The sequence below is a fragment of the Helianthus annuus genome, chromosome 7, assembly GCF_002127325.2.
Source record: "Helianthus annuus cultivar XRQ/B chromosome 7, HanXRQr2.0-SUNRISE, whole genome shotgun sequence".
Classification (NCBI taxonomy): Eukaryota; Viridiplantae; Streptophyta; class Magnoliopsida; order Asterales; family Asteraceae; genus Helianthus; species Helianthus annuus.
The window spans coordinates 110,569,903-110,594,001 of NC_035439.2; the positions used below are offsets into that span (position 1 = coordinate 110,569,903).

Consider the following 24,099-nt stretch of genomic DNA (forward strand, 5'->3'; position numbering starts at 1 on the left):
ACAGGTAGATGAGCAACAAACTGTGCCGTCATCCCTTTCTGAATAGAAAACCCTAATCTACTAAAAACAAAGCCTCGCCCCTAAGGGTCGAAAAGTTGCTGCGGACCACACACTGAACTCTAGACAAGATGATTCCCAAAAAGAAAATAAATGGGAAGTGTGGGCTTTGAGATTGTTGGTGGGTTTAGATCTGATTTGGAGGGTTTTTTTTTAGATTTTACAGATCTGCGATGGGTGCTATAGCGGAGGTGCAGCAATGGCGGTGGTGATGCGACGACGAAGGGAGTGTGATGGCGGAGGTGGTGGTTGCACCAGATTGATAGTAGAGAAAAAGGGTTGAGGGAAAGATAGTGAGTTTTGAGATAGAGGGATTATGTTTATTTATTTAGTATTAAGGTAAAATAACCAAAATACGGGTCCACTCTATCAAATTTAACTATGAAAATTAACTGAGTTATGGTCAAATGACACAACGTGCAAGGTGACAACATCAAGGGTATATTTGGCAAAAGTAGCTGGTGGGTGTAAGCTGGTAGCTGGTGACAAGAAGCTGGTAGCTATAACTTTTTACATATATTTGGTGTTTGACAGAGTATCTGGAGCTTTTAATAAAATGTATTTAATGACCATAATAGACATAACTAAAAATTTAAAAAGTTTGTGCATTAAAAAGTTCATTATCTTTAGAGGTTAAAATAGTCATTTTTTCCATAAAAGATTGTAGCTCCTTTTAAACGCTACTAAGTATGTTTTTTTTTGTCATTTTTTAAGGTAAATGACATATTTTGCAATTTGGTATAAATATAAACGACGTTTTTTTTTTTTTTTTTTTTGTAATTTACTCTTTTTTATAATTTATAATATGAGTGGGATTTTGTTTGTTTATTATGTAATTTTAATATAAAAAGAAACTTTCGTAAAAAAACTCAAGAATCGGTAAAAGTGTATAGCTTACCGTTAGCAAGTTACAATGGTTACAGGGGTCGTACTACACCAACCGAAAAAAGCTCCGTTTGTGTATGCAAAAAATATATTGCGACCCCGATCATTAAAGTCTGGTTCCGCCACCGATTATAATTAATTTGGAAGCTATGAAGAATACGAGTGCAATAATTGTAGCAAATAGAAAGGAATAGTAGGCTCACCACTACATGGCACAACCATCCATGGCCAGATCATATCTAGACACTTCTCTTCTGTCACTGAAAGTCCACGTGTGCTCTTCTTATTGGTTGACCGCCAGTTTTTTGCAATTATTAATATATGATAAGAAAATTCCAAATATTAAATGATAAGAAAAATCCAAATATTATAAGATCTGGTTCACATGTTCAAATTTTTTCTGGAGATCATAAAGCAGATATGTTATTTTTCTTTTTGAACGGCATGAAGCATGAATGTAATTGATTAATCTCCATGTTTTTATTATTTTAACAATTAAGTTTATATATTATTAATCTCCATGTTTTTATTATTTTAACAATTAAGTTTATATATTTTTAAAGTCTATCCTAGTATTTTAATTCATCGAATAAAGTAGTGATTAAAATCCATCGTTCAAAATTTATATAAAATCCATCGTTCAAAATTACATAAGAACATGGACATAAATCAGGGGCGGACCTAAAATTTAAGGTGGGGGTGGCGGACGCCCCTCCTAAAAGGAAATTCTGGTGTTATATTTTAGAAAAAAAAATGTCGATTGTCCCCCTAAAAGTTTGGTTACGCCCTCCGTATGCCTCCATATAGAGTATTGTATATTTAAAGTTAAAGGAGAAGGAATGGTGTTATTGAAGGTTTTCCGGCAAGCGATGGTGAGACCATTGGGTGTGGGGAACGGCAGTGGGCCGTCCCACCCCTTTAGGCTCGTCAAACACTGCCCCCTTGGGGCCCGGCATGGCTTTTCCGTCCGAATTTGGACGTTGGAGACGGGCCTTTATTTTGAATGGGGTGGGCCCTTGAAACGGTAACTTGCAACATTTAAAAAAAAAAAAATTACCCCACCACTATAAATTCAACCCCTTTTCACCCCACTTTTTTACAAAACTACTCCCACTTTTCTCTCATTTTTATAAAAAAAACCTCTCCCAACCTTTAAAAAAATTATGGATCCCTACAACCTATATAATCCCAACTCAAGTTCACACCCGTTTTCGTCATCCGGCTACACACCCGTAATGGACAACGCTTTTGCCGGTTACCAACAAATGCCAAACGCTTTCAACCAATACCCGTTCAACCCAATGCAAATGCAACCTAACATGCCGTTCAACCCATATCAAATGCAACAACCCAACATGCCGTTCAACCCATATCAAATGCAACAACCCAACATGCCACAAGCACCTCAAACACAAATCGAGGAACAAGATGATGAGATAGAGGTTGTGCCAGAAACACAACCTGAACCTTCAAAAAAGAAAAATAAAAAGGGAAAGGGTAAAAAGGAAGACGCACCGGGCAAACAAATGCAACAATGGACAAAAATTGAGGAAGAGGCGTTGGCGAAAGCATATATTAACTCTTCAACGTCTCCTATAGTCGGTAAAATATTATTATTCTTATATTACTATTGTTATTAAATATTATTTGTACATTATATTTTTATTGTTATTATTAAATATTATTTGTATATTTTTATTGTTGTTTGTTAAATATTTTTTCGTATACTATATTTTTCTTACAAAATATTATTATTATTGTTACTAACTTGTAGGTAACAATCAACTAAGCGATTCGTTTTGGCAAGAAGCCCTTGATATATTCCACGGGCTTATGGAACAAGGCGAGTACAGAACCATTGATTCTATCAGCTCGAAGTGGCGCAAGATGAATACGTTGATCAACCGCTTTTGTGGGTTTTATAACACAACGCGCGCCAACAAACCGAGTGGGTGGAACCGCGAAAATGTTTTCAATGAAGCGGTGCGTTTATACGAAAATGAGAGCAAAGCTCCTTTCCCACATGTCCGTGCTTGGCTAGTTGTAAAGGATCACCCAAAATGGAAGGGATGTCAAAATGAGGTTGCACAAGCGAAACGAGCAACGAAACGGTCTAAAACTTCCGAGTCAGGAAGTTATAGCGTTGGAGGCTCAACCGGTCGTTGCCAAATAAATATCAACGACGAGCCCGACTATGAGGAGGAGCCGATTGAAGATGGAGAACGTCCCCCAGGAAGGGACAAAAGTAAAAAAAATAGCGGCTGAAAAAAGGAAACAAGCCGCATCAGGAAGTGATGGTGGTTCGAGGTTGGAAGGTGTTATGGCGGAGTTAAAATCATTCAAGGAAATCTTTAACGACAGGCAAACCGAGAAGGTAAATATTAAAAAAAACTAGCCGAGGAGAAGCTAAAAAGCAACAAGAAGCGCAGGAGTTAGAGAAATGGAAAATAATGACCACCGACCTTAGCTCCTATCCACCGGAAGACCGTCCCATTTTACAAATGATGAAGGACAAAATTAGGAAAAAATGGAGTGGGGGGAGTGTAGTTTTAATTTAAATGTAACTTTAGGTTATTTTTAAGTGTGTTTTTTTTAATTTAAATGTAACTTTAGGTTTTTTTTACGTGTGTTTTTTTTATTTAATGTAACTTTAGGTTGTTTTTTTTAGGTTTTATTTAAATGTAACTTTTTTATTTTTATTTACTTTGTTTTTATTAATTAATTAAATCAAATAAATAATAATAATAAAAAAATGAAGGAGGAGCATCCCCACACCCTTGGATAGTCTCCAAGGGGAGGGTCCTTCTCCTTTGTCTACATGGCGCTTATGTGAAGGATACTCCTTTGGAGACTATCCTCCCCCATACTCAATGGTCTGATAAAGTTGCAATTTCAGTGAAGTACTAAAAAATAATATATTCTTATTCACAAAAAAAAAACCTGACAAGCTCAGGCCCTATGCGTATGTTTCAAAATAGTTGCATGCTTGTCTTAGTTTCTATTTCAAATTATATTAAAATTTATAAAGAAGCAACAATTTTTATGCATACATGTGCTGTAAGTTTGGGTTACGGTGTTTTTCAAAAAAAAAATTTTTTTTTCTTTTTAATCCTAAAGTTTTAATCTTTGACAATCTAAATTTAAATTTTTAATCTTTGTTTCCTTTTTAACACTAAAGTTTTAATCTTTGACAATTTAAGTTTAAAGTTTTAATCTTTGGTAATTTAACCCCTTTGGTTAATTTGATTTTTCACTTCTAATTCAAAAATTTCCATCTTATACAATTTAACCCCTTTGATTAAGTTGATTTTTCACGTCTAATTCAAAAGTTTTCATATTTTGCGATTTAACCACTTTGATTTTTTTTTACTTATGTGTTGTAATCTTGGCTTTGGGGGTTTTTCAAAGAAAAAATAGTTATGCATATGGTTGTTGTAACCTTGGCTTTAGGGGTTTTTCAAAAAAAATTGATTTTTTTACTTTTGACCTAAAAGTGTTTCATAAATTACTTTTAAGTCAAAACTATTTGTTTTTTTACTTTTAACACAAAACTTTTTATGTTTTGCAATCTATTCTCACAACTTTTTTTACTTTCAACTTTGATCCTATATAGTTTTCATTTTTTCGCAAATTTTTTCGCTTTATGCTTCGTTCTAAATTTTGTGACTTAACACATCGCAACGTGCGTCTTTAGTTTAACGTTTTTACGTTTCGTTCTAAATTTTGCGAGTTAACACGATGCAACGTGCGTGTATGGGTGAACGTTTTACATCGTCTATTTTTTCCCGTTTGCGGGTTCAACATAATGTGCACGTCCTAAATCGACTTAGTTATAACTAAAGAATCTCCGCCGCATTGCGGCGGGTCGTAATTCAAGTATATACTAACTTGCAAGATTGTGTTGCATTGAAACTTGTAACCTTACCATTTATGGTTGTACCCAGTTTGTTTTCATTTTTCTTTTTTTTTTCTTTAGTTTATCTTTTACTTTGAACTCCTAAACTTTTACATCTTTTACTATTTAATCTAGGCTGCAAACGAACCAAACGTTCGACGAACAGCTCGTTAACCGTTCGGCGGGAGGTTCGTTTATGTTCGTGCGCTTATTAAACAACGAACACGAACAAGAAATTTTGTCCGTTTAGTTAAATGAACAAACATGAACAGAGGTCGTGTTCGTTCGTTTATGTTCGTGAACGTTCGGTAACGTGTTCGTTTGTGTTCGATAGTTCATTAGTGTTTTTAGTTTTTATATTTATTTAAATACTTTAAAATTCCGACAAATTAAATATCTAATAAGTGTCAGTGTATTATATATTTTGTTCATGAACGATTGTTTGTGTTCGTTTGTTTTCATTTGTGTTCATGAACATTAAGTTGTGCTCATTTGTGTTCGTCAACATTCATTTTTGTTCGTTGCCTAAAATTAACAAACAAACACGAACAAGTTCATTTCCTTAACAAACGAACATGAACAAAAAATCTCGTTCGATAAGTGTTCATGAACGGCTCGTGAACACATATATTTCTTAACAAATGAACACAAACAAGTTCTTGTTCGTGTTCGTTCGGTCCTTTGCAGCCCTAATTTAACCTCAACATTTCACTTTCAACTTGGGTCCCTATACATTTCAACTTTTACAAATATTCGTTTTATATTTTTGTCTAAATCTTGCGAGCTAACAAGTCGCAATGTGCATGTGTTGTTCAACGTTTTTACGTCTATTTTTTCCGGTTTAACGGCCACGTGGCAACGCGCAGGTCATACATCGACTTAGTTATTGTTTTCTATGTTTTATATTTCACGTGTGTGGTTTAATTACACATAAATTGTAAAAATGTGTAAGCCTTTCTGACATCTAAGGTTATGCATACACTACTAAAAAATTGCTACTATTTTCATGTTAATCTCTGTGGGAAATCCATGGGTAACTGCAGTTACTCACAGATTTCCCACGAAAATGGGCTGTAGGAGTTCTATTCGTGGGTAATCTTTTTTTGACGCATTTCCTACGAATTTTCCTACTCCTTTCCCACACAAATGTTTCGTTAGAATTCTCCTACTTATTTCTCACGTAATTCATTTTCTTAACTTTCTTACGCATTTCACACAGAATATTTATTTTTTAAAATTTTGTGCTTAAATCAATTGTATTTATATTTATTATATAATATTTAATATATTTTAATTTTCTTACACAATTCATACGAATTTTTTTTCTTCGTACACAATTACAACGGAATGTATTCGTTTTCCTACACAGTTCCTACGTAAATATTTTTTCCCTACACATTTCAACTGAATGTATTCATTTTCGTATGCATTTCCTACAAAATTAGTTTTTTTTTCCTACACAATTCTAACGGAATATATTCGTTTTTCCTACGCAATTCGACAAAATTGGTTTTTTTTCCTACACAATTCTAACATAATGTATTCTTTTTTCTTACGCATTTCCTACGAAACTATCTTTTTCCTACAGAATTCCAACGGAATCTGACGAACCTGTTTAGTCTTTTTCCTACACATTTCTTACGGATACATTTAAAAAAATAATAGAAAAAACAAAAATACCTTTTTTTTTCCTGTTGAAAGATGCATATTAATAAATATGATTCGAAGTATAAATTTAACAAAAACAAATAACATAAATTCGGAGCACGCTTAAATTACAAAATCATCCATTGTTAAACAAATAACAAATAACATAAAGATTCAGAATAAATAACAAAAATTTCGAGCCCGTTTCAATCATAAAACCATCGTTGTTAAACATAAAGATCCGGAATAATTAAAAAACTACTGCTAATGACTAATAGGAGGCTAAAATTTTTTCATAAACTCTTCAATTTGTTCGTGCCTCTTTTCTTCATTTTCTTTCATTTCTTTTTCCATATGTTGCACTCTTTGCTCCAACTCTTGCCTAACATCCCTTTCATTTGCAAGTTCATTTTCCATTTCAACTCAGACTTTTTCAACCTAAATTGTTAAAACGCGTCAATAACCTAAGATATTGTTTTCTACTAATTAATTGTTAAAAACTATATAATTTATAGAATTGCAATACTTTGATAAGAAGTAAACAACACCTCCTCTTGCGACATTATGGCATCAAAATACAATTTAGATTCGGTAGATGTAGACAATTTCCCACTTATCATGAAACTAGGATCCTAAGATCCTACCCCGAACATCCGACCCTTTTTATCTCCTGCCACTCTCGCCCCACACATCAAGATCATCCGGATGTTGGTTGAGATCCGACCCATGCAACTTGATCATATCACTTCTGTAGCGTAACTACTATTTACGGAAACAAACTGTTAGTTGTTGTACTAAAACTTAATACGCTAATGTTCTAATTATTCAAAAACGATAAAGATAACTTACATATATTTCTCTTAATTTGTCTGAAATAAACTCAAATCCCTGTAGACTATTAATGTCCGGCCCTCCGGCCCAATACTTCTTTTTGCTTTCCTTTTTGAGATGGGTATCAAAATAAACTTAAATCCACTTTACTTTTCGGCCATATTTTCTTTCCTAAAAACCATTTTCGTAATACATTTGAGTACAAACAATTATATTTTTCGTCCTAACTTTTTTACTAATTTATATAAAGATGATTAGCTTACCAAACGAATGCAATGCTCGTCAAACCCTATGGATCCACCGGTATGTCGGGATATACCTTACCACTACCCTTCCTATTGCGGTTTGTTCTCCCGCTCTCTGACTTTTTAGCCATTTTTCGGTGTTCCAACCCTGAGAACGATATATATATATATATATATATATATATATATAGAAAGTATAATGTACTTCAAGGCTTAACCTACATTAACATACATGACAAAAAATATAACGTGCGTTATTATCATAGAACGTGCGTGATTATAGTCCCATGCGTGATTATGTGGTCCCATGCGTGATTATGTGGTCCCACGCGTGATTATGTGGTCCCATGCGTGATTATACCCCTGATCCAACGGTTACCATTGTCTCCTACGTGATGTATGATAAGGCTTTTTGTATGTTAACCTTACTCTATATATATATATATATATATATATATATATAGGGTAGAGATATGGTAAAAAGTGTCTAAAATGTAAGAAGGGTAAGAAGTGTTTTAAACCATTGGATATTTGATCTAATGGTTGAGATCAATAGGGTATAAAAATGTAAATTGTGTTTTAATTAGAGGGACCTTATGTAAAATTGAAGAGCAATATTTTTTTTTCAATGTTTGAAATATGGTAACCATATCATACACGACCAAAAACTCCTACATTCACTCCTTTTTCCTTAAATATCGGAATTAATGATTCACCTTAATTGTAGGAGGTCTTTGGTTGCATATTCGTCATACATTATCATAAAGAGAACTGTAATCAGATTCATGGCATGGTGTTTTAAAACAACTGGATAAAATTGACTATGATTCAAGTCATGGTGTTTTATCAGGAAACATTGTTCATGGCGTAGTGTTTTAAACATCTATGATTCAAGTCATGGTGTTTTATCTGGATACATTGTTCATGGCGTGGTGTTTTAAACATCTATGATTCAAGTCATGGTGTTTTATCAATACAAAACATTCCCTGATTTTAAAACACCATGACTATGATTCAAGTCATGGTGTTTTATTTGGAGACATTGTTCGTGGCGTGGTGTTTTAAACATCTATGATTCAAGTCATGGTGTTTTATCTGGAGACATTGTTCATGGCGTGGTGTTTTATCAATACAAAACATTCCCAGATTTTAAAACACCATGACTATGATTCAAGTCATGGTGTTTTATCTGGATACATTGTTCATGGCGTGGTGTTTTAAACATCTATGATTCAAGTCATGGTGTTTTATCAATACAAAACATTCCCAGATTTTAAAACACCATGACTATGATTCAAGTCATGGTGTTTTATCTGGAATCCAAAAAACATTGTATAAGGTTTTTGCGAAAGATGTTGTGGGGTTGTGTCGAAAAGATAAGAACAGAAAGGGTGTTACGGTGTGCCATGTTGGTGAGAAGGTGTTTCACCGGAGAGAAGGGAGGGGCTTTTGTGGGTGTCGGCTTGCCGGAAATACGGCCGGAGAAGGTCGTCGGACTTTACTTCGGTGACCGGAGTCTAGAGAGATGCAGATTGTTTCATCTTGGGGGCTATGGTTTTGGTGGGGATGAGGGAGAAAGAATCATAAGAAATAATATGTTTCCTAAAATTTCTCCTAAAATAGTTAACACATCATCTAATTTCCTTTAATTGACTTTAACTACTATTAGGAGTAAATTACATTATTACCCTTATTCATTAATATAATTGATGGACACATGTCAACACCAGATTATTTCTTACACTTCTTACACTTTAGCCACTTTTTACAGGATCCTTTACCTATATATATATATATATATATATATATATATATATATATATATATATATATATATATAGGGGATGGATCATGAGAAAACTAGTTTAAATGAGAAAACAAAAAACTAACTAAAAAAAGCCTAAAAAACATACCAAAACTTGTTTTTTTTACAATTTTTTATAAAAAAAATCGTTATTTTTTTTATATAAAAACAATTTAAAAAAAAATTATATTGCACATGTGCACTAATACGGAAAGCCTAAACCACTTAACCCACCCCCCACCGACACCGCCCAAGCCTAAACCCCCACCCCCACCCCCCAAAAACGTAACTTCACCCTCCCACCAAAAGCCTAAACCCCCCTCTCCTAAAAACCTAAAACTAAACCCTAAACATAAACTCGAAAAAAAACCTAAAGCCCCCATCCCCACCCCCCAAAAACCTAAACACCCCCCCACCCAAAAACCTAATCCTAATCCTAAACCTCTAAAAAAACTAACCCTAAAAGCTAATTTTAAGCATGTAATGCATATGTGTAGTACACATATAATGCACATGTGCAGTACAAGGTTTTTTTTTTTTTTTTTTTTGAAAAAAAAATTTATATATAAAAACTAGCGATTTTTTTATAAAAAATATTGAAAAAAATTTGATATGTTTTTTAGGTTTTTTTAGTTAGTTTTCTCATTTATATGTAGTTTTCTCATGATCATCTCCCTGTATATATATATATATATATATAGAGAGAGAGAGAGAGAGAGAGGAAGACTAACGTACGTTACGGCTTAACGTACATCATGTACGACAGGTAATTACGCACGTTCATTTTAAAATCACGCACGTTATAACTCAAAAATCCAAAATCACGCATGTTGAAACACAATAATTACGCATATTGAAAACATTAATCACGCATGTTATATAACAAATCACGCACGTTGCTGTACGTGAAGTACATTATGCCGTAATATACGATATACTTTTTCTATATATATATATATATATATATAGGATTAGGGTCATGAGTGAACAACTTTTTGAGAGTGAACTGAGTGAACAAATCTTAACCCTTGATTATTTTTTAGATTAAAAGGGTAAGATTGACATTAGTCAAATACTTTTAATTAAAATTCCTTAATTTTCTTCCCTCTTAACTCTCTCTCTCTCTCTCTCACATTTTTAATTATTTCTCCATTATTTTAATTATAAGAGATTGAAGGGATAATGTTTTTTTTTAAATAAACTCTTATGTTTATTTTAAAATTAAATATTAAACCTAATTAAAATTATGTTTTTAACATATGTGTATACAGGTCAGTATATACAGGACTTATACACTTGTGTATTATTACATCTTGTTTCCAAGGGTCGGTATAAACCAGATTTATACACTTGTGTATTATTCAAGTACATATGTGTATACAGGTCGGTATATACCAGACGTATACACCTGTGTATTATTCAAGTACATAGTGTATACATGTCGATATATACCAGACTTATACACTTGTGTATTACTACATATTGTTTCCACTATACATCTTTTCATCAAACATTGATCTAATACATATATGTATAGAGAATGTAATTAAATATTTTTAATCGTGTTCTAGATGGAACAATATTTGATAATGTTTGTATTTTTTTAAATCATCAAATATTAAGTTAGGTAATATATGAGAGAAAAAAGTATAGAGATAAACTCGAGTGGCATCAGCACTCCTCAGCTCTCGAGTGGCAGTCAAACGCACGGATGTCCGTGCGAGGAGGAGTCCGCATCAGCACTCCTCAGCCCTCGAGTGGCAGTCATTATCCGCCACTCCAGGAAGAAGAAGACCCGCAGATGGGGGGTCCATCAAACCCCATCCCAGAGATAAACTCTGCGGCTATGGCGCCACCAGTGGGTTTTGATAACCCAATTCCTGCCTACGCCGGTTCAGCGGCATATAACCCTTTTGAGCAGCCGACTCATACCCAGTACGACTATGCTAATGTGGATCCATACCAGGAGGCATGGGACTACAATGCTCGTCACCTAGAGGGACCCTACGGTGGTCTTTGGACCACTGGTTACCCAACTTATGGGTACCAGCGTCCGCCACCTCCTCAACCTCTGTACCAGCCGCCACAGCCACAGCTAATTCCGCCGGAGCGCCAACAAGAGGTTCTCGATAGGTTGAATCAAGTTGAGCAAGAAGTTCGAGAAGACCGCATGTCACAGCCCCCGATCCCTAGTTCCCGGGAACGGGCGGCCGTGAGCTAGTTTTGGTGGTATCACGTTTATTTATTCAATTTGGCAGCGAAAATTTTCATCAGGACCGTAGTTAGGAAATGTTAAATCAGAGTAGACCACCTTGTTTAATAATATTAAACATATGGGTAAAACCCAAATTTCCAGTACACACATTTTATAGGAATAAATCCTATTTATTTAATAAAAACATCCATTTTATTCTTAGGTAACTTTATTGCCACTTTTCCAAGCCTTCAGTGCTGTCCAGCTGGCTTCTATTTGGCTTTCACATTTTGTTACCTGAAACGCGTTTTAAAAACATTTTGTCAGTGGGAAATACTGGTGTGTGAATCCCATTTTAATGAAATCTAAATAAAACCATTTTCACAGTGTACAGTTTTGAGGGCGCATCCGCAATTACATTTGTTTACAGGTAATACCAATTAACATCCATGGTACTGTCATCTGACTTATGGTCATGTTACTCCTCTCCCCAGGTGGTAACAAATTTTGTATACAAAACCCCAAATATACCATCATAATTGTACCCTTACAAATACTCAATAACTGCTTTCACTACTAGAAAAGTGGTCATTTTGCTACGAAAATTTCCTACGCAAAAAAATGCGTCACAAATTCTGACACATTTACTACGCATTTCCTACGGAAAGAAGACCTTGATTTTTTTTGGGTAATTTGTGACACAATAGTGACAAATATACTAATTCTAAGTATTGTGTCAGAAATGCGTAGCAACTTGCTACGCATTTCCGACGGAACCATTATTTATTTGTTGGAATTAGATTTATATGTTAAATTCATTTAAATATTAATTGTTGCGTCAGAAATGCGTAGCAACTTGCTACGCATTTATGACGAATTATTTATTATTATACTTAGATTATATTTTAATGTTTAATCAGCATTATTATTAATTATTGCGTAGAAAATGTGTAGCAACTTGTTACGCATTTGTGATGGAAAATTTATTGTGTAGGAAATGTGTAGCAACTTGCTACGCATTTGTGATGGAAAATTTATTACCATATTGTGTAGGAAATGTGTAGCAACTTGTTACGCATTTGTGATGTAAAATTTATTGTGTAGGAAATGTGTAGCAACTAGCTACGCATTTGTGATGGAAAATTTATTATGTAGGAAATGTGTAGCAACTTGCTACACATTTGTGATGGAAAATTATTTGTTTAAATTACACTTCATGATGGTTCCGGTTTTGTATCGGCTCGGGTCACAGTTCGGTTCATGTCAGATTTAACGCGGGTCAGTCTGTGTATACCCGTGTTATACATATGTATTGTTAACCTGGTCAATATCAAGCTTATTCAACTCAGCCGGTCAAAGACGACATCGAATTATATATATTATTATTTCACATCTACTTTTAACATAAAAAATTAAAATCCATCATACACCGCACTGCACATACAAAATTCCGTCATTCAGATAAATTAAAAAAAATACCGATAATCAAACGTATTAGTTGAATTGAAAAAAGAGATACCACATACAAAAATAATAATATATATAATTCGATGTAGCAACATACCCAACCATTGCATATACTAAAAATCGATACCATAGACTAAAATTCGTTGAATTAAAAAAATCAGAAACGTAAATTTGCATAATAATTGAAATAGAATTCGATATCATTGAAATCGAATTCGATATCATTGAAATCTTATTCCATACCAAATACTAATTCGACATCATCGCTGGTAACATTGGTACGTCATTACATTAAAACGAGTAAAAATTTAATTTACATAAAACTATATAGCTAGTAGATTTTATCTAAAAAATCTTTTAAAAAAATACTGGTGTAACTAGTAGATTTTATGTTAAATAAGAAATTTAATAAAAATATGAAAATAAAAAAAATAAATAGATTTTATGTTAATTATGAGATATAATAAAAAGATGAAAATAAAAAAATAAATAGATTTTTAAACGAGATTTTTAAAGATAGATTATTTATTCAACCCGTGTATTACACGGGGTTCTAACCTAGTATATTTTATAAAAAAAAATAAACAGAATTGAGGCATGTGGTAAATAAATATAAACATTCAAAATTTATGAAAATCAATTAGCAAATAATCAAATAAGTAAATACTTTTAAAAATAAAAAAACAAAGTGATCCAATCAAAACCTTACTTTCCCATCACATGGATCATGATCGTACGGTATTCTATGCTCTTAGCCACTTCATCCAATGGATGAAAACACACCTCTAGAAACACACAATCTTATACCCATGTATACAAACATCACTGTGAAGTTAAAATTCAAAATCAATTTTATCCATGGAAAGGGGAGCAAGGGAGAAGAAATCACAGAACTTACAATTCAAAATCCATTTATTAAAAAAATACCGAACTACCGCCATACAACCCCAAACTCTCTCGTTCTTACCGGCACCGGCCGTTTTTCTTTTCGTCGGAGATGAGGATGATGGGGATGTTCTGCAGTTGAAGATAATTATGATGATGACGATGTTATGGTGTCGATGGTGGTGGTTCGGGTGACGACGGCTGCGGTGGAGCCGGCCGGAGCCACATCGGAGAACTGCGGGCGGTGGACGGCGGACGGCGGTGGCGGCTTCAAGTAACAAGTCGATTCATACGGCGGTGGCGGCGGACGGCGGTGGCAACTAAACAAAGAGGGAGAGAGTGACCAAGGGACTGGACAGTAGCATGAACGTTGTAACCATGGTCAAGCAAGAGCATAACGAGCCATGAAGCTATGTACCCAGAAGCTCCTGTAACGCAAACCACATTTCCTTCTGCACTCATGTGTCCCAAACTTGGGAGTTTGTGGATAAGTTGTTGGTGGTGGACTTCAGTAGCAGGGAATGTCAAACCATTTGATAGTAAAAATACAAGAAAATTTTGTAATGTTATATTAAACCATTTGATAATAAAAATACAAGAAAATTTTGTAATGATATGATATATTGACTTTTAGTATAATTTTTATGGTTTTTCTAAAAGGATATGATTTATACATCAGGATATGATTTGTACGGATTGAATAAACCCTTCTATTACACAGGTTGAATAAAATATAGGCATAAAACACTACTAGAAAAATTAAAATTTTTGACACCATTTTCCGTAGGAAATGCGTCACAACTTGCGATTTTCTACGAATTTGTGACGAAATGCGTATGTAGGAAAACCACTCGTAGGAAACTGGTTTCTTACGCATTTTCTACGCATTTTCCTACCAATTTCTGACAGAAAAGGGCTGTCACAAATTGCTACACATTTTCTACGCATTTTTCCTACCCATTTAACGGAAGAAAAGGTGTAGGAAAATGCGTAGAAAATGTGTAGCAATTTGTGACAGCCCTTTTCTGTCAGAAATGGGTAGGAAAATGCGTAGAAAATGCGTAAGAAACCAGTTTCCTACGAGTGGTTTTCCTACATACGCATTTCGTCACAAATTCGTAGAAAATCGCAAGTTGTGACGCATTTCCTACGGAAAATGGTGTCAAAAATTTTAATTTTTCTAGTAGTGTTTGTATATATTTAATTAAGTGAGGTTTTGTTAAAAACAGTAAACAAAAGGGTTTACAAAAAGTGAATCAACTCACATTGCTGTTTTAGGTTTGTCGTAAGGGTTTCCTAGAGATAATTTATAAATTACACAAATGCACGTGTGTTAGTATAATAACCCATTTTAACATTAGTAATACCCTCCCCGAGACGGCATTCCAACGACTACGTCGGGTAGAACCACGACAGCCGTTACGGAACCCTAGATCAATCGGGCAGCGTATCTAATACGTCTCCAGGGGTTACAATACTTACATCATAGCAGAACCTCGCTATTTTAGGGGGTATAATACCCAGGTATAGTAACGCCACTACAGAAAATTAAGAAAGAAAGAAACGAAATGAGCGAGACGGACTGAAGGCTGATGGCCTCTATTTATAGGGCTGTAATCGCGTCTTCATGCGGCCCGCGTTAAGTTGAGGTGAGGTCTATGCGGCCCGCCTCAACTTAATAATTATTGTTTTTAATTTATTTTATATGTTATATTGTATATTGGGCTCGGTTTTCACATACGGGGTGCATATAAAGACACGTTGAGACATTTAAAGATATATTAGGGTGTCAGAACTATTATGAGGGTGTCGGTTTTACCGAGGGTTGTTATATCCTCCCCACCTTGTTTTAGAGCTCGTCCTCGAGATCTACTGGAACAAGTGTGGATATTTCTTTTGCATTTCTGATTCAAGCTCCCATGTGTATTCAGGTCCTCTTTTGGAGTCCCATTTTACTTTGACCAGAACTAATCTCTTATGCTTGAGATTCTTAATTTTCCTATCTTCAATTTGTAGAGGCCTCTCTACAAATTTGAGTTGTTCATTAACCTCTATACCCTTGAGAGGTACTACGAGTGATTCATCAGCTAGACACTTTTTGAGATTAGATACATGAAATACATCATGTATTCCTACCATTTCCTCTGGCAGTTGTAGCTGATAGGCTACAGGTCCTATTCTTTTAAGAATTTTGAAAGGTCCAATATACCTGGGACTAAGCTTTCCTCTCTTGATGAATCTTACCACTCCTTTCCAGGGAGAGACTTTTAATAATACTCTATCTCCTACTTGAAATTCTAATGGTTTGCGTCTGTTATCAGCATAGCTCTTTTGTCGATCACGTGCTACTTTCAGTCGTTCCTTGACTTGAATGATTTTATCAGTTGTTTCTTGTACTATCTCGGGTCCAGATAATTGTTTTTCCCCAATTTCTGCCCAACAGACTGGGGTTCTGCACTTTCGTCCATAAAGTGCTTCGAATGGTGCAACATTGATACTTGTGTGATAACTGTTGTTATAAGAAAATTCTATTAAAGGTAAGTGTTCGTCCCAATTACCTCCGAAATCAATTACACAAGCTCTAAGCATGTCTTCCATTGTTTGGATGGTTCTTTCGCTTTGTCCGTCTGTTTGAGGATGATAAGCTGTGCTTAGATTTAACCTGGTTCCCATTGCTTTTTGGAAACTTGACCAAAAATGAGAGGTAAATCGGCTATCTCTATCAGAAACAATTGATAAAGGAATGCCATGTAAAGAAACGATTTCTTTTACATACAATTTGGCTAATCGTTCCATACTAAAGGTTTCCTTCATTGGTAAGAAATGAGCTGATTTGGTTAGCCTATCTACAACCACCCAGATTGTATCGTTACCTTTTCTTGTTTTGGGTAATTTGGTAACAAAATCCATTGTTATCAATTCCCATTTCCAAACTGGCATTTCTAATTGTTGTAACAATCCTGAGGGTTTCTGATGTTCAGCTTTAACTTGTGAGCAAGTTAAACATTTAGAAACATAGGCTGCTACATCCTTTTTCATTCCTATCCACCAGAAATTTTTCCGTAAATCCTGGTACATTTTATCACTTCCTGGATGCATCGTATATTTAGACTTATGGGCTTCTTCTAATATACGGTGACGTAAATTTCCTAATTTAGGTATCCACATTCTCTTTTTATGGAATCTCCAAATTCCATCTGTTCCTTGTTCTAATTCCTTAATCATTCCTTTAAATTTTTCAGTATCCTCCTTGATTACTAATTCTTGGGCTTTTCTAATCTGATTGTTTAAATCTACTTGTAGATTTAATTTAAGAGAACGTACCCTTTTTGGTTTTTCATGATACTTTCGACTTAAAGCATCTGCCACTACATTTGCTTTTCCTGCATGATACTGGATATCACAATCATAATCACTAAGTAATTCCATCCAGCGTCTTTGTCTCATATTCAACTCTTTTTGCCCAAAAACATATCTCAAACTCTTATGATCTGTGAATATGGTAAACTTACTACCATAAAGATAATGTCTCCAAATTTTAAGGGAAAAAATTATAGCTCCTAGTTCCAAATCATGGGTTGAATAATTTTCTTCATGATTCTTAAGTTGTCTGGAGGCATAAGCTATAACCTTTTGACGTTGCATTATTACACATCCATATCCTAACTTAGAAGCGTCACAAAAGACTACAAAGTCTTCAGTTCCTTCTGGTAACGCTAGTATGGGTGTATGGGTTAATCTTTGCTTAAGAATTCTAAAGGCTTCTTCTTGTTTTGGTCCCCATTCAAACTTAACAGATTTACAGGTTAACTTAGTTAAGGAATGGCTATTCTATAAAAATCTCGAATAAATCTTCTATAATAACCGGCCAATCCTAAGAAACTTCTAACCTCAGTTGGTGACTCTGGGGTTTTCCATTTGGTAATCGCCTCGATCTTTGTTGGATCTACATGAATTCTTTCATGGTTAACTAAATGTCCGAGGAATTGCACCTGTTCTAACCAAAATTCGCACTTTGAAAACTAAGCATAAAGCTTTTCTTTTCTCAATAAACTTAAAAGTAATTGCAAATGCTTTGCATGCTCCTCTTTACTTTTAGAGTAAATTAGAATATCATCTATGAAGACAATTATGAATTTATCCAAATATGGCTTACATATTCGGTTCATCATGTCCATAAATGCGGCTGGGGCATTGGTTAAACCAAATGGCATGACAGTAAATTCATAATGACCATACCTCGTTCGGAATGCGGTTTTAGGAATGTCCTCTTCCTGTACCTTTAATTGATGATACCCTGATCTTAAATCGATTTTAGAGAAAAATCGAGCTCCCTGAAGTTGATCAAACAAATCATCGATCCTCGGTAATGGATACCGATTCTTAATCGTGACTTTGTTTAATTCACGGTAGTCAATGCACATATGCATTGATCCGTCCTTCTTTTTAACGAATAAAATCGGCGCTCCCCATGGCGATGAGCTTGGCTGTATGAATCCTTTCTCCAACAATTCATCTAGCTGGTCCTTCAGCTCTTGCATTTCCGCGGGTGCCAAACGGTACGGTGCTTTGGCAATCGGTGCTGTCCCTGGTAACAGGTGAATTCTGAATTCAACTTCCCTGTCTGGCGGTAGTCCTGGCAATTCTTCAGGAAAGACATCTGAAAACTGGGACACTACCGGAATGTCTTTTAACTCTTTTCCTTTAGTGTTAGCGATTATAGAAATCATATATACTATAGATCCTTTCCTTATATAACTTGCAGTTTTCATCACAGAGATGAATTTAGTGGATCTAAATGGTTTATCTCCTTTAATTGTGATATTTTCACCTCTTGGTGATTTTACTTGAATTGACTTTTGATCACATAAGATATTGGCTTTATTGGCTATTAACCAATCCATTCCTAACACGACATCAAATCCTACCAGATTCATTGGGTAAAGGTTTGCAATAAATTTTTGATTTAAAATTTCTATTCTTGCTCCTTGCAAGATTTCAGAAATCTTAACGGTTTCTCCATTTGCTGTCTCTACTAGACATTCTTGTGGTAGTTTAGTTAATGATTGATTTAGGAGTTTGCAAAGTGAAGTATTAATAAAACTTTGGTTTGCACCAGAGTCAAATAATACTTTAGCAAATATATCATTAACTAAAAACGTACCAGTAATGACGTCCGGAATTAGTCTAGCTTCGTCTGCAGTTAGAACGAATGCTCTAGCATTTTTAGTGTTCTTGTTGTTTGCAGCTGGGGCTAACTTTGGACAGTTTGTCTTAATATGACCTTTTCCCCACAGTTGTAGCAGAATCCATTACTGGATTTCTTTTTGCAATTCTCTTCCTTGTGTCCTGGGGCCTTGCAAAAATTACAATAAATAGAGCATCTTCCAGAATGCTTTTTCTTGCAGTTTCTGCAGTATGGTGCAGAGGTAGAACCTATATTCCTACGGTTGGAATTCCTTGAACGGAATTCTTGAGTAAGCCTTTGGGTTAGGTTTCTCCTCTAGTCCTCTTCTCTAGTTCTCACTAGTTCATCAGTCAAGGTATTGGCTAGTTCTACAGTTTCCTCTATGGTTTGGGGTCTAGCTGCCTTGACTACATGTCTAATCTCTCCAATTAATCCCCAGATGTAACGGGAGATTAACACTGGTTCAGGTGATGCAAGGGTAGGTACTATCCTAGCATATTCAAAGAATGTGGTAGTGTAACCCTTACTATCTACCCCGGTCATTCTAAGATTCAGAAACTTATTTGCTATCTGTTCCTTTTCATTAGGAGGGCAGAATTTCCTTTCTACCATGTTCTTAAATTCCTCCCATTCCATGTTATAAATCTTATCACTTCCTCTTAACTGGAGGATAGTGTTTCACCATTCTAAGGCTGCGTTTTTAAATAAATTTGAAGCAAACATTATCTTATCTTCTTCAGCACACTTGCTTATTTTCAAAACAGCCTCAGTTTTCTCTATCCAGCGTAGGGCTGCAATGGGTCCTTCATTGCCCGAGAATTCTATTGGCTTACAGAACAGAATTCTTTGTAAGAACAACCATATGGCATGGTTCTTCTTCTTTTGGGAATGGGCGCTTGAAGTACGGGTCCATTGTTCACGCTGTGTTCCGGTTCACTTGGTCGTTTACTACTATGCTTACTTTTATTATTCGCTTCTTGAACTGTTTGAATAATAAATGGCATTGCATCTATAATTCCTTGTGCCACTATGTGTTGAACGACACTATTATCCATTTGGTTTCCATTGTTATTGTTGTCCGGATTTTCATTAACCACGTTAATGTTACTCTGGTTATCGTTATTCAGATTATCCTGATTTTCCTCGTCGGCCATCTGAATTTTACACAATTACCAAATATTAATATCACAAATAATATTTTAATATAGCCAATCACATGACACGCACTTTTAACCAAAAGCGTCGAGCATTGCGACTTTTACTCTATTTATATAGTATGCATCATTACACACTAGTACTGAAATTTAAATTACAATATCGACTGAAATGTAAAGCTACAATACTAATAGTAGGCATCCGTAGTTTTTTTTTAACACATACACACATATATTTTATTATTATTACTACTGTCGTTCCTATCATCACATTCACTTATATGGATTCATCCAAAAATCCATATTACGCTCATCGTATTTCCATACGAGGCGTTCTCCCACCTGTCGCATTCTCTCACTGCTTTCTAAAATTTCCTCCCCAAAAGTCCTAAGTTCTTGGACATTTTCTGCACTCATTGGGGGTGCAGGTTCTAGGACTGGGTTTAGAAACTGGGGTACGGGTTCCTGATACGGAGGCATAGGGGCCTGGTACGGGTATGGATTCTCTAAAATTTCCCTAACATATGCATCACTAATGTTGTAGGGATCTTGAGGATCTAACCCTGGGTAAGCTCCTAAGTTGGGCATTGGCACATTTTCCTGTATTGGGTTCTGTTGCACGTAGTCCCTAACATCGTCCCACCAGGGGTCGTAGTTGTTTGGGTCTAGGGGATCTGGTGCAGGTACCCTAGGTGTCACAACCCCCGATCCCTAGTTCCCGGGAACGGGCAGCCGTGAGCCAGTTTCGGTGGTATCACATTTATTTATCCAATTTGGCAGCGGAAATTTTCATCAGGACCGTAGTTAGGAAATATTTAATCAGAGTAAACCACCATTTTTTATAATATTAAACATATGGGTAAAACCCAAGTTTTCAATACACGCATTTCATAGGAATAAATCCTATTTATTTAATAAAAACATCCATTTTATTTTTAGGTAACTTTATTGCCACTTTTCCAAGCCTCCAGTGCTGTCCAGCTGGCTTCTATTTGGCTTTCACATTTTGTTACCTGAAACGCGTTTTAAAAACATTTTGTCAGTGGGAAATACTGGTGAGTGAATCCCAGTTTAATCAGGTTTAAATAAAATTCACAGTGAACAGTATTGAGGGCGATCCCGCAATTACATTTGTTTCCAAGTTATATCAATTATCACCCGTTGGTACTGTCGACACCCGACTTGTGGAAATGTTACTCCTTAACCAGGCTGTAACCAATTTTGTATACAAAACCCCAACATACCCACGATAATTGTATTCTTACAAATACTCAATAACTGTCATTCGCATGAAAAGGTATTTAAGGTTTTGTAAAAACAGTTAACAAAAAGAGGATTACTCACAAAAAGGTTTACACAAAAGAAGGATCACTCACATTGCTGTTTTAGGTTATTCTTTAGGGTTTCCTGGTGAATATCTATAATTTACACAAATGCACGTGTGTTAGTATAATAACCCATTTTAACATTTGTAATACCCTCCCCGAGACGGCATTCCAACGACTATGTCGGGCAAAACCACGACAGCCGTTACGGAACCCTAGATCAATCGGGCAGCGTATCTAATACGTCTCCAGGGGTTATAATACTTACATCGTAGCAGAACCTCGCTATTTTAGGGGGTATAATGCCCGGGTATAGTAACGCCACTACAGAAATTGTGATTTAAGAAGTGAATTTTGAACGAATTGTCGACTGAAGCCGATGGCCTCTATTTATAGGGTCTGATCTTGACTTTCTCGCGGCCCGCGTAAGATAAGCCAAGGCTTTACGCGGCCCGTGTCAACATCCCGTCAACGCATAGCTTGGCTGGGTCAGCGTGTAGGTCCGCCACGATGATGACACGTGTCATCACCGGGCTGCGCCACCATTTGAGACACTCGCGGCCCGCATCAACTAACAATAACCTTTACGCAGCCCGCCTAAACTAAAGAAATCAAAGGAATCCGGTTACACCTTCATACGGCCCGCGTAAAAGGTTGGGGTGGGTCTATGCGGCCCGCCTCAACTTGAATAAACTTATTTTATTTTTATTTTATCTATTTTGGGCTCGGTTTTCACATACGAGGTGCATATAAAGACATATTGATACATTTAAAGATATATTAGGGTGTCAGAAATATTATGAGGGTGTCGGTTTTACCGAGGGTTGTTATATCCTCCCCACCTTGTTTTAGAGCTCGTCCTCGAGATCTACTGAAATAAGTGTGGATATTTCTTTTGTATTTCTGATTCAAGTTCCCATGTGTATTCAGGTCCTCTTTTGGAGTCCCACTTCACTTTTACCAGAACTAATCTCTTATGCTTGAGATTTTTAATTTTTCTATCTTCAATCTGTAGAGGCCTCTCTACAAATTTGAGTTGTTCATTAACCTCTATATCTTTGAGAGGTACTACGAGTGATTCATCAGCTAGGCACTTTTTGAGATTAGATACATGAAATACATCATGTATTCCTGCCATTTCCTCTGGCAGTTGTAGTTGATAGGCTACAGGTCCTATTCTTTTAAGAATTTTGAAAGGTCCAATATACCTGGGACTAAGCTTTCCTCTCTTGATGAATCTTACCACTCCTTTCCAGGGAGAGACTTTTAATAATACTTTATCCCCTACTTGAAATTCTAATGGTTTGCGTCTGTTATCGGCATAGCTCTTTTGTCGATCACGTGCTGTTTTAAGTCGTTCCTTGACTTGAATGATTTTATCAATTGTTTCTTGTACTATCTCGGGTCCAGATAATTGTTTTTCCCCAATTTCTACCCAACAGACTGGGGTTCTACACTTTCGTCCATAAATTGCTTCGAATGGTGCAGCATTGATACTTGTGTGATAACTGTTATTATAAGAAAATTCTATTAAAGGTAAGTGTTCGTCCCAATTACCACCAAAATCAATTACACAAGCTCTAAGCATGTCCTCCATTGTCTGAATTGTCCTTTCGCTTTGCCCGTCTGTTTGAGGATGATAAGCTGTGCTTAGATTTAACCTGGTTCCCATTGCTTTTTGGAAACTTGACCAAAAATGAGAGGTAAAACGGCTATCCCTATCAGAAACAATTGATAAAGGAATTCCGTGTAATGAAACAATTTCATTTACATATAATTTGGCTAATTGTTCCATACTAAAGGTTTCCTTCATTGGTAAGAAATGAGCTGACTTGGTTAACCTATCTACAATCACCCAGATTGTATCATTTCCTTTCCTTGTTTTGGGTAATTTGGTAACAAAATCCATTGTTATCAATTCCCATTTCCAGACTGGCAATTCTAATTGTTGTAACAAACCTGAGGGTTTCTGATGTTCAGCTTTAACTTGTGAGCAAGTTAAACATTTAGAAACATAGGCTGCTATATCCTTTTTCATTCCTATCCACCAGAAATTTTTCCTTAAATCCTGGTACATTTTATCACTTCCTGGATGCATCGTATATTTAGACTTATGAGCTTCTTCTAATATACGGTGACGTAAATTTTCTAATTTAGGTATCCACATTCTCTTTTTATGGAACCTCCAAATTCCATTTGTTCCTTGTTCTAATTCCTTAATCATTCCTTTTAATTTTTCAGTATCCTCCTTGATTACTGATTCTTGTGCTTTTCTAATCTGATTGTTTAAATCTACTTGTAGATTTAATTTAAGAGAACGTACCCTTTTTGGCTTTTCGTGATATTTTCGACTTAAAGCATCAGCCACTACATTGGCTTTTCCTGCATGATACTGGATATCACAATCATAATCACTAAGTAACTCCATCCATCGTCTTTGCCTCATATTCAGTTCTTTTTGCCCGAAGACATATCTTAAAATCTTATGATCTGTGAATATGGTAAACTTACTACCATAAAGA

General features: G+C 35.5%; 1 protein-coding gene across 1 annotated transcript; it reads left to right on the forward strand.

The window, feature by feature from the left end:
* The first annotated feature begins 2,231 nt into the window (after positions 1–2,231).
* On the forward strand, positions 2,232–3,336 carry LOC110891801. Its single transcript, XM_022139359.2, has 2 exons — positions 2,232–2,544; positions 2,717–3,336. Exons 1-2 carry the CDS (start codon positions 2,244–2,246, stop codon positions 3,205–3,207), a joined length of 792 nt encoding a protein of 263 aa, XP_021995051.2. The 5' UTR covers positions 2,232–2,243; the 3' UTR covers positions 3,208–3,336.
* Positions 3,337–24,099: the final 20,763 nt, after the last annotated feature.